The sequence below is a fragment of the Mustela erminea genome, chromosome 16, assembly GCF_009829155.1.
Source record: "Mustela erminea isolate mMusErm1 chromosome 16, mMusErm1.Pri, whole genome shotgun sequence".
In the NCBI taxonomy this organism is placed as follows: Eukaryota; Metazoa; Chordata; class Mammalia; order Carnivora; family Mustelidae; genus Mustela; species Mustela erminea.
In genome coordinates, this window is record NC_045629.1 from 18,690,646 (window position 1) to 18,707,852 (window position 17,207).

General features: G+C 34.8%; 1 protein-coding gene across 5 annotated transcripts in view; it reads left to right on the forward strand.

Annotated features, from left to right (window-relative positions):
- Positions 1–17,207, forward strand: part of SGK3 (serum/glucocorticoid regulated kinase family member 3) — a 145,477-nt gene that overhangs the window by 89,790 nt on the left and 38,480 nt on the right. For 4 of the 5 annotated variants that reach the window (XM_032315597.1, XM_032315598.1, XM_032315596.1 and 1 more), the window contains 2 exons: positions 6,624–6,699; positions 13,416–13,503. In XM_032315597.1, coding sequence (XP_032171488.1) covers positions 6,624–6,699; positions 13,416–13,503 — 164 coding nt within the window. Of the gene's footprint in view, positions 1–715; positions 908–6,623; positions 6,700–13,415; positions 13,504–17,207 lie in introns of all 5 variants that reach the window. The other variant, XM_032315599.1, reaches the window with a different exon arrangement.

Below are 17,207 nucleotides of genomic sequence, written 5' to 3' on the forward strand. Positions count from 1 at the left end.
TGATTTGTATTTCCCTGATGGCTAGTGATGTTGAGCATTTTTTCATGTTTCTATTAGCCATTTGTATGTCTTCTTTGGAGAACTGTCTGTTCATGTCTTCTACCCATTTTTTGACTGGGTTATTTGTTTTTTGAGTATTGAGTTTAAAAAGTTCTTAATAGATCTTGGATTTCCGCTCTTTATCTGTAATGTCATTTGCAAATATCTTCTCTCATTCCGTGGCCTGCCTCCTAGTTTTGTTGACTATTTCGTTTTCTGTGCAGAAGCTTTTTATCTTGATGAAGTCCCCAAAGTTTTTTTTTGCTTTTGTTTCACTTGCTTTGGAGATTTGTCTTGAAAGAAGTAACTGTGGCTTATGTCGAAGAGGTTACTGCTTATGTTTGGATCTTTTAAGTCATTAAGTTCTCACAAAACCCTTTGAGGCGGGTGTTCTTATTATCATCACTGTTTTATAGATAAGGAAATTGAGGCACATTTAGGTTAATTAATTTGCCCAGGGTCACGGCTAGTAAGTGTCAGATTTGGAAATTAAATTCCAGCAGTCTAGCTTCAGGTAAATTTGTAGGTCATTAAGGATAATTTGGGGGTACTTTTGTAACCATGAAGGACATTCTTTGTTACATCCAGAATATTTATTAAATATATACTGTGTACACAAGAACTCCGCAAGGCTCTGAATGGGATACTAAGAAAATGTCCTATTGTTCAGCCTTAGGAAGCCTCATGAAACATAGGCTGTCAGGAGTCTGGAGCTGTATGTCTGAAGCCTCAAGTCTGGAACTTCTTTCACTTGAATACATAGTATCAGTCCAGGTTACAAATGGCTGCTTACAGATAGACAGAGGTCTCCTTATCCACCACATAACCTCCTTATGCAGATGAGAAAAGCTGTCTATCTGTGCTACAGGTGAATCCTGATGAGCTAGATTGCTGTCTATCCTTATCATCTATCTGGCTTACCTTTGTAACTAATTTGCTTGTAGCCTTGTAACCCATTAAACCTATGATTCTGTATATGTCTGCTTTCTTGGATCTCTACTCAAGACACAAGTTCTTACATCATTTATCTTGATTGGACATCTTCTCTGCAACTTAGCCTTCTATCATTTCTTTACCTCTCAAGCCTTTTTCCACTGTGCCCTGTGAAATTCTGTCCAGGATTAGCAAATTCCTCTTTATCCTTCATCTTTTTAATATTTCTTTTATATTCTTGCTTTAATTAAACTTGGTTTTTTCCCCTGAGGTGGCTGGATCATTCCCTATAGCCCTCTCAACTAGAGGCTCTTCATTCTTTTACACTTTATGAACCTCAGGATTGGAGAGGGTTCTTACTTCCCCTGTTAACGTGTAGAATTTTTTTCCCTTGAGAGAATTTAGCACACTTCATTGTCATTGCCAGTCTATCTCATCTGGCTGTAGATTTTATGAACATTGATATTTGTTTTTTTATCGATTTATAGTGCTTGGTAGATCTTGGGTTTTCAATAAATATTACTTGAATAAAGGAATTCATTAATAAAAAGAAGAAAATTAAAAAGAGGCAGCTCTTGCTCAGAAGCATAGTTCATAGAGTCAGAAGACTGAGTTGCCACAACAAAGCTAGACTGGACATTCTGCAGAATTGATTCTGTAGGCCAGTGCCTTTGTACTAATTTTGTTTTTAGCTGCAGAATGCTTTTTCCCGGTGATATCTCTTGTAGCATATGTCCTGTCTCAAACAGATAAAAAGGGAGCTGCTTTGTTGGTAGAGCAGTGAAATGTGTCTGCAGAGCACAGGCTGAAAAACATCATCATGGACAACATGTTAGTCCTAGAGTACCTACCCTATTTGGGTAAAGAGAGTATGAAGAACGATGTGAAATCGATACACAGTAGGCACAGCAGAGAGAAGAGACAAGATAGAGGCTAGAACACTGGCTAAGGGACTGTTCCAATAGACCTCACATTAGATAATCAGAACGAAGACTGGTGTGGAAATGAGCTATAAATGGAGCAGTATGCAGAAACTCTTGTAAGGAAAAATCTCTAAGAAGTCTACTCTCTCTGTCAAATAAATAAAGAAAATCTTAAAAGAAATCTTGGTGATTGCCTAGGTAAAGGAGATGTAGAGAAGAGAATGAGAGACAAGTGAGGTGTCAAGACTGGGTGAACGAGAGAATGAGTTACTGTGAAGTGGCAGAAAGACATCTGAGAGGAGTCGAACTGTGTTTTGATAATAGAGACTTGAACTCAGGCTAGAGTACTGGAGAGCCTTAGTTGAACCTAATGATAGAATCATTTCATTTCGTCTTGGGAAGAAGACAAAGAGATAAAGATATCTCTGTGTTCTTATGTCATAGTTTAAGAGGATGTCTCCATATTCTTGTCTTCACTTCTTTGATTCTGATGGTTGCCAACCTCTCTAAGATAAGTTTTATATATCTGAAGGTAGATTTTAAGAGTTATTTCTGCCTGTAATTTCCAGAGTTAAAATTTCATTTTGAATTTAAGGATCTTTCTGTAGAGAGCACAGAGATACCTATACTTTTAATATTCTAAATGGTTTACTATCAAGCCTTTTGCCAGTAGGATCCTGAGGTCAGTATATAAACTACTGTTTTTTTTGGAAGTTTAGAAAAAAAAACAAGTTTATTTTATCTTAACTACTGAAAAATAAGGGTACAAAATAACAAAATCAGTGTGAGTCCAATAAGAGATAGAGCTTGTGAAATTTAGAGAATATGAATGTTAGAATATATAACTATTTGCTCAGTATTTTATTTATCCATTCACAAAAACATCACTTAACATGAGTTAAGTACCTTTAATAACACTTGGTTAAGGGCTAAAGATAAAATATTTTTTAAAGGCATGATCCTTCCACGGCTTGTATATAAACCACTTTTATTTCTTTAACCCTTACTAATTGAAGAGAACTAGGTTTGTACAAAATAAAAAGACAACTCTCCATTATTATTTTAGTCTTTGCATCCTTCTGAAGCCAAGACATTGTACCCATCTAGTTCTTCATAAGACTTGGTGTAGGTACCAGTGCTTCAGGAAATTTTTCTTAAGTGCTAGTCCCTGGGCAGAGTTGAGGAGCCTCTTTGTTCTCATAGCAGCTTGTGAATTCTCTGTTAGTTCCTTTGGTGTGCTGAAGTAGTGACTTGTTTAAATTTGTTTTCCACTAGAATTTGAACTTCTTGAGTATAGGTACCATGTCTTAATTAAACATTTTTGTATTTCTAGTGCCTTGTACAGGGTGAAGTGTCTAATAGGTGATTGGTGAACAAATGAACAAATGTATCCATGCATGCTGTTTTCAACTAGTCACTTATTTTGGAAGGTCTACTTAATATTAGGTTAAAGATTTTTAAAAATCACTTCTCTTAGAACTTAAACTTTCAAATAGTTGATGATTCTGAATTAGGTACAGTAATTTTGTTAACCATGTTATCCTTTTTTTTTTCCTTCAGTCAGATGACTTTTATTTTGAGTCCCAAAATGTTATAGCTATAAAGAGAGCTTACAGATCATCTAATTCTGTCCCCTACTTGACAGATTAAAGAAGGGAGGAGTCTGTGGCTAGAAAACTAGGCAGTGGCACAAGTGAGATTTAGTTACATCTTACCCTCTGATTCCAGTGTTCTTTCCCTATAGTAGGCTGCTTTTTAAAATGCTGCTACCATTATAATAGTAACATATAATAACATATATATATAGTAATAATTCAATAATATAATAACTATAGCAGTAGTAATAATAATAACTGTGCCATTATTTGAGTTCCTAACTGTAAAGTAGGTTTTTTACCTCCATTTCATGCATGAGGAAAGTAGAGACTTAGCAAAGATCAGCCACACAGCTAATATATAGCAGAATTACATTCATCCAGGTTTGTTTATTTCTCTTTTCACTTTATTGTCTGATTTATGCATGTTATCTTTTAAAACAAAATTCACAATATTATTATGTACATGCTATTTTAAAATTTTAGATAACTTGTTTGGAACATTACAAAAATCTTAACCTTGTTTCCTAACCTGAAAAGTGTGGGTTAGGACTGAAAAAAAAAAAAAAAATCTGGTCCCTGGGAGCTCTAAATATCTTTTGGTGGTGAATATAATTAGGCATGCTGGCCATGAGTGGCAGTATTAGGATTAAAACTCAAGGCCTCCTTACTTCAGAGTTTAGTGATTTTTTTTTTCCTGCTGTCCCACAGTATTGGAAATTGTGTCCTCTTAGTTGATTTTTCTTGAAATAGTGAAATGACAGAGAAATCTGTATAGATCATTTTTGTGTGCACTCTAAAGACTAAAACTCTCATTTTATTGTCTAAGCATTGATTTCAGTCTCTAACTGAAATTTCTTTTGAGTTACAACAGATAAATTCACTTAAGTTCTTCATTGGAGAGATTTTTAAAAATATATTTCTCCAGGCGCTCCTAGGTACCTCAGTAGTGGTTAAGTATCTGACCCTTGATTTCAGCTCAGGTCATGATCCTTGGGTTGTGGGATCGAATCCCACACAATGTGGAGCCTGCTTGGAATTCTTTTCCTCTCCCCCTCCACCCCCTCTCACTATGCACAAGCCTATATGTATATATATTAATTTCTAACTGTAATTCTTAAAGACAGTATGTCAGCTGTATATAAATTCTTGGGACTCACCCAGTAATGGACTTGTATCCATTCTAATCTTACCTGGGATTTTTAAAGATATTTGCATGCTTAATGTTTATCTACAAATTAAGCTTGAAATTTCCTCAAATCTCTGACTACTGTAGGGCTTCTTTTTTCATTACTGACTTCTTTCTCATGTTGGGTTTTCCATAGGGCTTTTAAAAACTGTTCAAAGTCAGCAACGAAATGGAAGGTCTAGTTATACTTACTGCAGCATGGGCTGTAGCTCAACTAAAGACAGAAACTTACTCTTACAGTTATCTCCCAATGTAAAATGTACCTTTAGTAAGTATCCACAGAACAGGTTAGAGCTGCATCCCTATAATCATTAACTTTTCTCTATCTCAAATGTAGTCATTCATTTTAGCTTTCTCCTATGTTACTACGTTCAGTTCCTGAAAAATAACTGTTTCAAGTGTAGTTTCTAATGTAAACCTCACCTAAACCTCACCTAAGTTTTACACTGTGGTAAATAGAAGAATGCCCTTGGAAGAGTTTTATAAGATACCATCCTGAAATTCTTCAAGAAATTCACAGTTTAACAAGAAAAAAGTACTAAAGTGCATTTGGATCTAACAGACCAGATCTGACTTTTTTTCTTTTATAGCCATACCTTACCTTTAAGAAATGGAAATAAACCTAAGTGACTAGAAACAACCCATAATTTTGGTGACAAACATTGTACATTAAAACCTTTATTACATAGAAACCATTTTACTAAACCAAAACTCATTCTTTTTTTTATTTTAAATATTTTATTTATTTATTTGACAGAGAGATCACAAGTAGGCAGAGAGGCAGGCAGAGAGAGAGAGAGAGAGAGAGAGAGGGAAGCAGGCTCCCCGCCAGGCAGAGAGCCCAATGTGGGGCTCAATCCGAGGAGCCTGGGATCATGACCTGAGCCGAAGGCAGAGGCTTTAAACCACTGAGCCACCAAAACTCATTCTTGAGTTGAATAATGTTTATAGATTTTTATTGACAAATTCACCCTTTGAGACACTTTCTCAAGCATTCTGGTTTTTTTTTTTTTCCATTTTTAGAGTATATTTCTTAAGAATTAGGGTTTAGGTTGGTGGATTTGTAACCCTACAACAATAAATAACAACAACAATAACAAAAATAGTAATAGCTAAAGATTGTGCTCTTTCTGTCTACCAACATTTTACTGTAAATTAATATGCATTGTCTCAATCCTATAACAGCATTAAGAGGTCTAAAATTGTATCATTTTACAAGTAAGGATTTAAATCTCAGAGAGGTTCAAGGTCAGTTAACTAGTAAGTAGTAAAGATGCTTGAATAAAGTATTTTTAATTCAAAGAAACTTTTGTGCTTAACCTTTATTGCTAACCTGCTGATGCATAATCCTTAATTATCAAGTCAAAACACTTTGAAGTTGCTAGACAGTTGTTTTTTAGGAAATTGTTCCATTGTATTTTTCAAGGGATGTTTAGCAGGGGGAATTTTTTAGCAGCCAAGTTTTGGTGACACTCACCAAAAAGTAACAAGAATTACTGGAAATCCTTGTAACTGGTTAATTGATATTCAGTTAACCAGTTACAAGGATTTCCAGTAATTCTTGTTACTTTTTAAAATTAGTGCAATATTCCATCATCAGTGTCATTGTGTTAATTTTTATTCATTACATGGTTGTACTTGAGGAGTTGGGCAAAGCAAAGCCCCTCTTTAAGTTTTATAGTGAATTTATTTAGAACCTAAATTGGACATTTCTTTGGAGAGTTCTCTTTTGGAAGGTATGTTTTCTGCTTGATTTTAATTTTATAATCATTGTATTTATATATTTAAATATATATATTTTTAAGTATTATTGTATATCAAGAAACATGAATTAAATAGCTTATTGATGAAAATGCACTCTTTTCATTGTCCATTCTTACATAATTGTATTGATAATCATAGTCTGACATAAATAATCCTAATAGTTTATGTCTCTCTTAACAGATTTTATTAAACAAAGAAGAGCAGGACTGAATGAATTCATTCAGAACTTAGTTAGGTATCCAGAACTTTACAACCAGTAAGTAATTTTCATTGTGTTTTGAAGAGGTGCTGAAGCCCAATTTAAGAATCTCGAATAAGCTACGGATAAAGATTTTATACATTCCTTGGAATATTATTGTGCTGTATGTGTTTGTAAAATCCTCAAGCAGTTTTCCCCTGGTGTTCTTAATCTTCTTTTCCCTCCATCAACTCAAGGCCCCATCAATTCAAGGCCCTAGTTATTGTCTTTCTTTCTTTTGTACTTGTATTAGCTTTGTAGATTAAACTTGAAAGAACTTTGCATAGTACAGAGTTACATAGTACAGAGTAATGTAATTTTTCTAATTATCTTCAGAAAGCATTTATTAAATCACTGTGTTGTACACCTGAAACTAATATTACACTATATGTTAACTAACTCAAATTTAAATAAAAACTTTTTTTAAATTGCTCATCAGAATTTTATTTTGTTTGGTTTTTGGGGTTTTGTTTTGTTTTTGTTTGTTTTTTTGACATATGCTCAGCCAAAGGGCTGAGCTGATTTATATATTTATTTATTTTTCTAATTAACATATAGTGTATTATCTGTTTCAAGGGTACAGGTCTGTGATTCATCAATCTTACATAATACATAGTGCTCACCACAACACATACCCTCCCCAGTATCCATCGCCCAGCCACCCCATCTCCCTATACTCCTATCCTCCGGTAATCCTCCATTTGTTTCCTAAGATTAAGATCTTGTATGGTTTGTCGCCCTCTCTGGTTTTGTCTCGTTTCATTTTTTCCTCTCTTGCCCTGTGATCCTTGGCCTTGTTTCTTAAATTCTGCATATCAGTGAGATCATATGATAATTGTCTATCTCTGAGTGACTTATTTCGCTTAGCATGATACCCTCTAGCTCCATCCATGTTGTTGCAGATGCCAGGATTTCTTTTTTTGATGGCTGCATATTCCATTGTGTGTCTATGTGTGTGTGTGCATGTGTATGTGTACGCATATACACCACATCTTCTTCATCCATTCATCTCTCAGTGGACATCTGGGCTCTTTCCATAGTTTGGCTTAAATAAAAACTTTTTTAAAAAGAACTTATTAAGTATCTGCTCTATGCATTGGTAATGAAAAAACCTGCCAGAGGCACAGGCTCCCAGTCTAGTGGGAGAAACAGACATGTAAACAAGCAATTAAAGGTAAGAAAGTTTTATGATAGAGGTACTAGAAGACAATGGAGAAAAATGTGGCCAGCTTTCCTTGGGAGGAGGGCAAACAAGTCTTCCTGGGATTTAAAGGATGTGCAGTTGTTCAAGAAAAGGTAGGGAGTACATCCAGGAAAAAGGAGTAGTACATGTAACAGAATCTACAAAAAGCTGGACATGTTGAAGACATTTAAGTGTTGACATTTCACAGTGACTAGAATATGGAGTAGGTTTTCAGAAAGGAGATAAGGCTGAAGGAGTTGGCAAGGGTCATGCACACATGCCACTATCCTTGTTCCACGTGGAGCAGTATTCTGTTGACCCAGACAAGGTCTCCAGGCCTTCTCCACCCAGCACTGCAGGCAGCCACTTAACATGAGGGGCTTTCCCAGCCCTGTGTGGGTCTCATGCTACTAAGCTGGAAAGGTGAGTCATATCAGAAATACCTAGGAACATACAGGTAGATCCATGGCTTGACATGTGTTTTCATTTTTGGGTCTTCAGCTTAGATCCACTCCCTAACCATTAATTTTTCCTGTCTGTACTTGAGATTACTTCAGATTGTCACATTAGTGGCTTGTTTGAAATAGAGTTCATAAATCGAGAGGTTGAATTTGTCTTCTTTGACAGAGCCTCACATGGAATAAATATAGAACAAATGTTGTTGCTGGTGATTATTTCTCCTGGCATTTTGAAGTGTTACTCAGAACCTCTACCTCCATGTATTAAATTCTAAATATTGATTCTGGATCTGGAACTATAGCATTTCAGAGATGTTATATTTGGTATTAAAAGTCAATTAAAAGCAATTTGATTATTTTCATTTTAACATTATACCATAAAATACATAATTCTTAAGTATATAACCTAATGGATTTTTATGTACCTATATAACCGATAATGCCACCGTTGCATTCAGGGTAGAGGACATTTATAGAATTCCAAAAATAAATAGCCAAGAGATTTTTCAAACTTAATTTTTCACTGACGTTTTCTTTTTAATAAAAAATGACATTTTATATTTTCTGAATCTCAGCTTGGTGTTGACAGAGTTTTGTTAATTTTCACACTTTTACTCTATACCTCAAACTATGAAATAGATTAACGAGAGCAAGAAGAGAAGCCAGTCATCAAGTGTATCTTGAACACCTACTGTGTACCTGTTTCTCCTGTGTTAAGGAAATGCACTTTAAAAATACCTTTACTTAATGGGGTACTGGTTGGCTCAGTCAGCGGAATGTGTAAGTCTTGATCTTGCGGTTGTGAGTTCGAGCCCCATGTTGGGTGTAGAGATTACCTAAAAATTAAAAATACCTCTGCTTGCTTATTTTAAAACTTTTTATTAAAATTTATGTTTAGAATTATTTAAAAATTGGAATAAGATAGGTTAATACTTACATCTGTGATTTCTAGATTAAAGGGTTTTCTGAGCATATTAGTAGCGCATGATGTATTGTAAAGTAAAACAATGATGTTTGACTAAATAAAAACTTTTGAACCCCAGAAATCACAAGTGAAATTAAAAACCAAAAATGTAGGAAAATCTTCCCATAGTAAAGGACAATAGATAAAATTTGCTTAATATAGAAAGGGCTTGTACAGATAGTACACACTTAAGACATCAAAAGAAATGGACAAAGCACATTAATGATTTATGAAAGAGGAGATACAAGTGGCTGATTAATTACCAGAGAAACTGAGTATTTCCTTATATAAGAAATGCAAATACGAGTAAAAATACCTTATTTTAGCTTTATTGCAGGATAACACATACAGACAAGAGCACAAATCATGATTATACAGCTTAATGAACTACGAGAAGTTGAACACATCTATGTTCCCACCCCTGAGGCCAAGAAATAGAACATTACGAGCATACCGGAAACCCCTCACATGTCTCCTCTGAAACTCTCTTCCTTCCCTCCTTCCCAAAGTTAATGATTCTCCTGATTTTTAGCAGGATAGATTAAGGTGCCATTGTTGTACTTTATAATACATGGAATCATACAGCATGTATTCTCTATCTGGCTTGTTTTCAATCATGGGAGAGTCATTTATGTTGTTGGACACAAATACAAACACAAATATGTTGTTGGACAAATAGAATTTATTGATTTCCACTGCTCTATAATAGCCCATTGTATGAATATACTCCAGTTTATCCATTTTACTGCTGATGCGCATTTGAGTTATTTTTATTTTGTTACAAATAATTGCCATTAACATGTCTTTTTGTGCACATGTGCAAACATGTGATAAATCTGGAGTAGAACTTCTGGGTTGCAGTGTATATGTTTAACCTTAGGGGATAATGTTAAAAATGTTTTCCAAAGTGATTGTCCCAGATAATACTTCCACTATCCATGTCTGAGATCACTGCTCACCTCACCAACACTTAGTATTGTTAGTCTCTTCAGTTTTAGCCATTCTGATGAGTGGGTCATGGTCTCTTATTGTTGCTTTAATTTGTATTTCACTGATTACTAATAAAGTTGAGTGCCTTTTCTTTAAATTACTATTTTTCACTTATATTATTAAAGATAGTAATATAAACTAATATTTAATGCTAACAAGAGCTAGAGAGAATCTTTACAATGTTCATATACTGCTGGGAAAGAATAAATTAATATAACCTCTCTGGAAATCAGCTTAACAAACTGTATTTAAATCCTGAAAATTATTTATAAGTCAGTGTATTTTTAAAAACCTATAGTGAAGATGCTAAATGCAGTTCTAAATGTTGTGCATGAAGATTATCAATGGCAACATTATTTATAGCAGTGTAAATTGTATAGTAAAAAGTTGGAGGCCATCTATATATATATCTTAAAGCTAAAGAATCATTGAGTAACATTTAGTGCACTCTTATTATACAACATCATACATCTATCAAGAGTGACTGTTCACAAGGAGTTTTTAACAACATGGGGAAATGTTTATGATGTAATATTTAGGTGAAAAATAGTTAAGATCAAAATATTTTAAATACAGGATGGTCTTAACAGTGCAGGAAAATCTTGAAATAAAATACCACCAAGATTAGTAAAAGTTGCCTCTGTGTGTTAAGATTGAAGATCCTCAACTTCACCTTTAAAAGAAATTTTTAGTGCTTTGCTGAGGAGCCAATGGGGCGAAGCTACCATCTGTGGGATTATGACGGAGGGCCTCTAAATCAGAATCCCACTCAGGTGAACGATAGGGCAAGGCTGTGGAGCCTCAGTTGGCCTCGGTTGGCCTTGGATGGCCTAAGATGGCTGGTACGATGTCGTCCCTGCCAGCAGGCCACTGCATATGCCCTGCGTGGCGTGGCGTGGCGTGGCGTGGCGTGGCGTACCCCGCCACGCGTCAGGACTGGGGTTGGGTGCGGAGAGCCCCTCATCTCGGGAAACGGGGCGCGGCTGGAAAGGAGGCTGCACCTCTCCTTGCCCATCATGCAATGCATGTTTGTGGGGAACCTGGTGCTAAAACATTCAGAGACGGCCTGCTTCTGGGTCGGGGCTTCGTTCATAGCAGAGCAGTTCCCTCGCAGCAATCTATTTAAAGTCAGCCCTCCCTCGACATAAGGGTTTGTTTTAAAAAAAAAAAAAAAGAAAGAATAAAAAAATTTTTTATTGAGATAAAATTCACATAAATATAATTCACCCTTCTAATTATTTTTAAAGTATACAATTTTGTGGTATTTAATATAATCACATTGCTGTGCAACCATCACAACTATTCATTTCTGTTGCCTCAAGGCTAATGTAACACCATCACTCCAGAGAGACTACAATTGACCCTTGAACAACATGGATTTGAACTGTGGGTCTGTTTATGCCTGGTTATTTTTTGATAACTGCAGGACAGTACTGTAAATACATTTTCTCTTGTGGTTTTCTTAAGATTTTCTGTAGGTTCCTTTATTCTAGGAATACAGTAGGTAATACATATAACACAAAGTAAGTGTTAACTCTTTATGTTAGTGGTAAGGCTTTGGGTCAATGGCAAGCTGTCCGTAGTTAAATTTGGGGGGAATCAAAAGTAACACATGGATTTTCAACTACATGGGGCATTGCTGTCCCTAACCCTCAAGTTGTTGAAGGGTTAGCAGTACTTTTGAATTTCTCCTTTCCCCCAACCCTTAGCAACCACTAATCTGCTTTTCTATTACTATGGGTTTGCCTACTGTGGACATTTCATAAAATGCAGTCTTATAATATATGACCTTTTTCGTCTTTTTTTTTTAGCCTAATGTTTTTGACGTTCATCCATGGAATATCATGTGTCAGTACTTCATTCCTTTTTATGACAGAATAATATTCCATTGTGTGGATATGCTACATTTTGTTTTTCCATTCATTAGCTGATAGACATTTGGGTTATTTCTACTTTTTGGCTATGTGAATAATGCTGCTATGAACATTTGTGAGTTTTTGTGTGAATATGTTCTTATTTTTCTTGGGTACATACCTAGGAATGGAATTGCTTAATCACATGGAAATTCTATGTTTAACTTTTTGAAGAACTGCCAAACTCTTTTTTCCACAGTGGCTATTATCCATTCTCATCAACCCTACTGTTCTTTAAAAATTATTTTTCATTTTTCTGAATTTCCTACAATGAATGTATATTTTACTTAAGCATTAAAGACAATGTGAGGAAGAGATACCTCAGATACAGGGATTAAATCATCCCTCAGGGTTGTCATTAATGCAGTCCTCTCTGCATTAGTGCACCAAGGCCTCTCTTGTATTTTACTCTCGTTTTTTTCTCTTCATGTTTGATCTTCCTACTCATCTCATCATCCCTCCCATTGATACCCACTTTCATGTATATGTTATGTCTTTGGAATTTGTTTTACTGAGTGTTGCTTCATGTCTGTGAATATTTAATATATATATACACGAAAATGATACTGTGCTACCTTGTTTCTGACTTGAGTAGAATTCTCTGTGGTCAGTGACCATAGCTTTCTTACTAATTTCTCTAGTGGCAGATGTCTATTTTGCTTTTGATTAAATATTAGAAAGTTAAAGTCAGTATCCTAGTTATGTGTCTTTTGAAACTGCACATAATTTTTTTTGTGGTTTATTCCTAGAACTGGAATTTCTGGGCCCAGGAAAAATGCAGACACAGTTACACCAAGTATTGCCAAATTTCTTTTCAGAAAAGTTGCCTCATTTCACATTCTTACTAGCAATGCATGAGGGTGTCTCTTTCCCTATATCCATACCAACTTCTGATGTTATCTATCTTTCTAACTTTTAGCCAGTTAATGGACATAAAATGACATCTTATTAGTGTTTTAATTTGTATTTCTTTTATTATTAATTAAGCTAGACATCTTCCTTACCATTTGGGTCTTTTTCTTTATGAACTGCCTTGTTGATATCTTTGACCATTTGTTGAATTCCCTATTTTTAAAAAATTAATCAGTTTGTTCCTTTTATAATAATACTGATGGATTGTATTGGCTTTCATTCTTTAAATATTACTGTGGTTATTTTCATTTTAAAAGGGAGAAAAGCTATAGAAATGCTTTCAAAGTCATAATAAAGTTAATTTTTGTTTTTAGTCCAGATGTCAGAGCATTCCTTCAAATGGACAGTCCAAAACATCAGTCAGATCCATCCGAAGATGAGGATGAAAGAAGTACTCAGAAGGTAGTAAGAGGGATTGTATCTTTTTAAAAGAAAAAATACCATTCCCCAAAGATGAAATTACTGGCAACTTTACAGCAACATATACTTAAAATTATGTAATTTCATCTATTGTAAATTTTCTACTCTCTAGAATACATAAAAACAAATGTGTTCACCTTTTACTGATTACTATTTCTTATAAAACTTATAAAATGAGGACGTCTGTGACAAAAAAGCAATACATACTAGCAATTTAGTAGGTAGAATAGTAGAAAGTTTGTTAGTAGAAATTTTGAAAATAGATGCAGGGACACTTAGGTGGCTCATTCGGTTAAGCATCTGCCTTTGGTGCAGGTCACAATCCAGGGTCCTGGGATCAAGCCCCGCATCTGGCACCCTGCTCCTTGGGGAGCCTGCTTCTCCCTCTCTCTGCCTGCCTGCCACTAGTCCTCTGCTTGTGCTCACTCTCTGTCTGTCAAATAAATAAAAAAATCTTCAAAAAAAAAAATAGATGTATTGCTTTCTTATCACTAACCAGAGCAGTAATTTTTAATATTTTAGTGGTTTTCTTTCTAACCTTCTCTTAATATATAAGGATTTTTTAGTTACCTATTTTAATTGCATAGTATGTACAATTTTATATTCTGCCTTTACTTTACATCTTAATTTTTTATTATTATATATCTTCATAATCATTAACATACTTAAGCTGTTTTTTGAATTTTGACCAGCAGGAAAGGCCTTTGTGTTAATTGAATACTTCTTCCTCTACATTGCTAAGTTTTTATATTCAAAAAGCCAATCACTATACATATGCCAGTTGGCATCAACTAAGTCTTATTCCTGTAGGTACAGGCACATAACCAGTATGTGTTCGAAATCAACACTAGAATATTCTTATTTTTTTAAATCAATTGTGATAACAAATAGATAAATAGAATAAGCTGTAGCATATTATAAAGATGTTTTCAACATTTACTTTAGAAAGTGATGTGAGAAAGGTAAATTGTTAAACTTAGCCCAGAGAATTATTATTTAGCAATTAAAATTATAATGAAAAAGTATATATAAATATGGTAACACCTTTATAATTAAAAAGTGATGAAAACTATATATGTTTGCTTAACATAGACATAAAAATCAGAGGTATTGGGTTGAAGGGTGTTTTTGTCTTTATAATGTCTTATTTTGTCATGGTTCTGTTTTTGTGATTTAAAAGATAACATGAATCAGAATGTTACTGTCGCACAGCTAAAAATCTTCATTTGGAAAATAGACCTATTCTTTTTTTGTGACTACTATAAAGTTGTAATTTTCCATCTCTGATGCCACAAGAGGGTTTTCAGTTAAGAGAACTGATTTATCTTTTCCATTTGTGACATGGTTGGTCCTAGGACAGCATAAAAGGATATTTTAATTTTATATCTGTGCAGCTTGTCAAAAGGGAAACAAACTAGGACAGCACTTCTATAAATAAGGCATAAGAAGGAAAAATATTATATAAAAATGTCATACAAGTGGATTTTTAAAAAGGACACTTAATAAGATCCCAGTAGATTAAGAGAAAAGAGGCATGAAGAAATACTGTTAGTAAATAGATATGTGGGGGAATGTTCAATCCATCAGTGCCAGTAGCAAGTGAAATTTGTACAACAGAGATTTTTTTCTCTGCCAAATTAACAAAAATGTAAAGTAAATAAAATATTTCCGGACTGATAAGGGTAGAGCACAGTAGGCACCCTCAGGCTTTCCTGGCATTGGCATAATGTTATGCAACTCTTTTGGAAAACAATTTGGCAATGTTTACCAAACATGAAAATATTCAAGTTATTTAGGAGTTGATGCAAATGAAATGTTTCCTCACACAGAAAAGAATACTCATTGCTCTACAGTTTATATGAAAAATTAGAATCAATTTAAATATTAACTAAATAATGTTTCTCCCCATATATTGTACCATTTTGAGAATATTTTTTAGGATAATAAGTTTTGACATACTGTTACCTGGAATCAGGGTATAAAATTTTATAGGCATATTCTCACAGTATGATTCCAGTCAGTTTTTTAACATTAAGTAAACACTACATGAAGTTTCTGTAATATTTGCAAAATCATTGGTTAATAAGGTTATAGATTTTTCTTTTTTTTTTTAAGATTTTATTTATTTATTTGACAGACAGAGATCACAAGTAGGCAGAGAGGCAAGGCAGAGAGGGAGAGGGGGAAGCAGGCTTCCTGCTGATCAGAGAGCCCAATGTGGGGCTCGATCCCAGAACCCTGGGATCATGACCTGAGCCGAAGGCAGAGGCTTTAACCCACTGAGCCACCCAGGCACCCCGGTTAGAGATTTTTCAAAAGCATTTTTTCTTTCCATATTTTCCAACTATGAGTATATGTTTTTAATTGAAAAAGATGAAACTATTAAACTATATTCTAAAGAGTAAAATGTATGTAACCCTGATTTTCCATGTTTTGCTTGGCAATCATGTTGAGAGGATATAGGTTTAGGTCATTTGAAAAATACCTTTCCTTGCTGTAGGAGACAGCTGGTTTTGAAGAAAGAACCAGACTAAAGAGACCTTCCCAGGTTCTGGTTCCTGTTCTCTGCCACGTTTCATTCAGATCTGAATTTCATTTCCTTTCTCTTTTTTCATCCATAAAATCGGAAACTTGGGACTAGGATCTCTTGCAGTTTTAAAATATGGATTAAAAAAAAAATCTTCAGAAAAGGGTGAAAGAGAATCTCAAGCAGACTCCCTGCTAAGCGCAGAGCCTAACCAGTGGCTCAGTCTCAAGACCGATGAGATCATGACCTGAGCCGAAATCACCAGTGGGATGTTTAACGGACTGAGCCACCCAGGCACCCTGGTGTAGCTGTTTGATAAAGACTTCTACGTGGATAACTTAATTAATAGCCATAAAATATCTTTCAGGGCATCTGGACCTTTTTACCTTATTTAGTGAGAGAAAAGTAGAGGCCAAAAAAAGTCAAGAAACTTATGCTTTTTATTAGTGTTCACTGTTAATAAATTATACCTCATCCTCGGTTTAGTATAATCATTAAAAATAGTAGATAGAGTAAAAAGTTATCTGATTATATTTCCCAATAATTTCCATTATCATTGTGCTTGGTGCAATTCAGGGCATATAGGTTGTCCTATTCTTTAATCCATGCTTATTGAATTCCTCTTCCCTCATCTATATGAGGAGAGTTAATTGAATGGAAAAGTGATCCAATTTGGGGGGGGCTGGGTGGCCCAGTTGGTTAAGTGACTGGCTCTTGGTTTTGGCTCGGGTCGTAATTTCATGGGTTGTGGGCTTGCCTACATGGGGCTCCACACTGAATGGGAAGTCAGCTTGAAGAGTCTCTCCCTCTTCCCCTCCCCCTGCTCACCCTGAAGCTCTCTCTTCCTCTCCCTCTGAACTAAATCTTTAAAAAGAAAAAAAATGATCCATCAGTTTTCTGCACTTTCATTAAAAGAATAAATTTATCAAAATTGTAACTTAGTTTGTATTATGTTATCAGATTCTCTGGAACACTATAATATATAAACAGAAAAGATTCCTCCATGTTAAAATTATGGCACAACAGGATGCTTCTCATTTCTCGAACCAGATTTTTTATACATTTTTTTTTTGTCTTGTGCTAGATTGTGTGGTCTTCTGTATTTCTGTCTTCTAGGGGCTGAAACTGTATTATATGAAGATTTTTCATGTAGAGATAT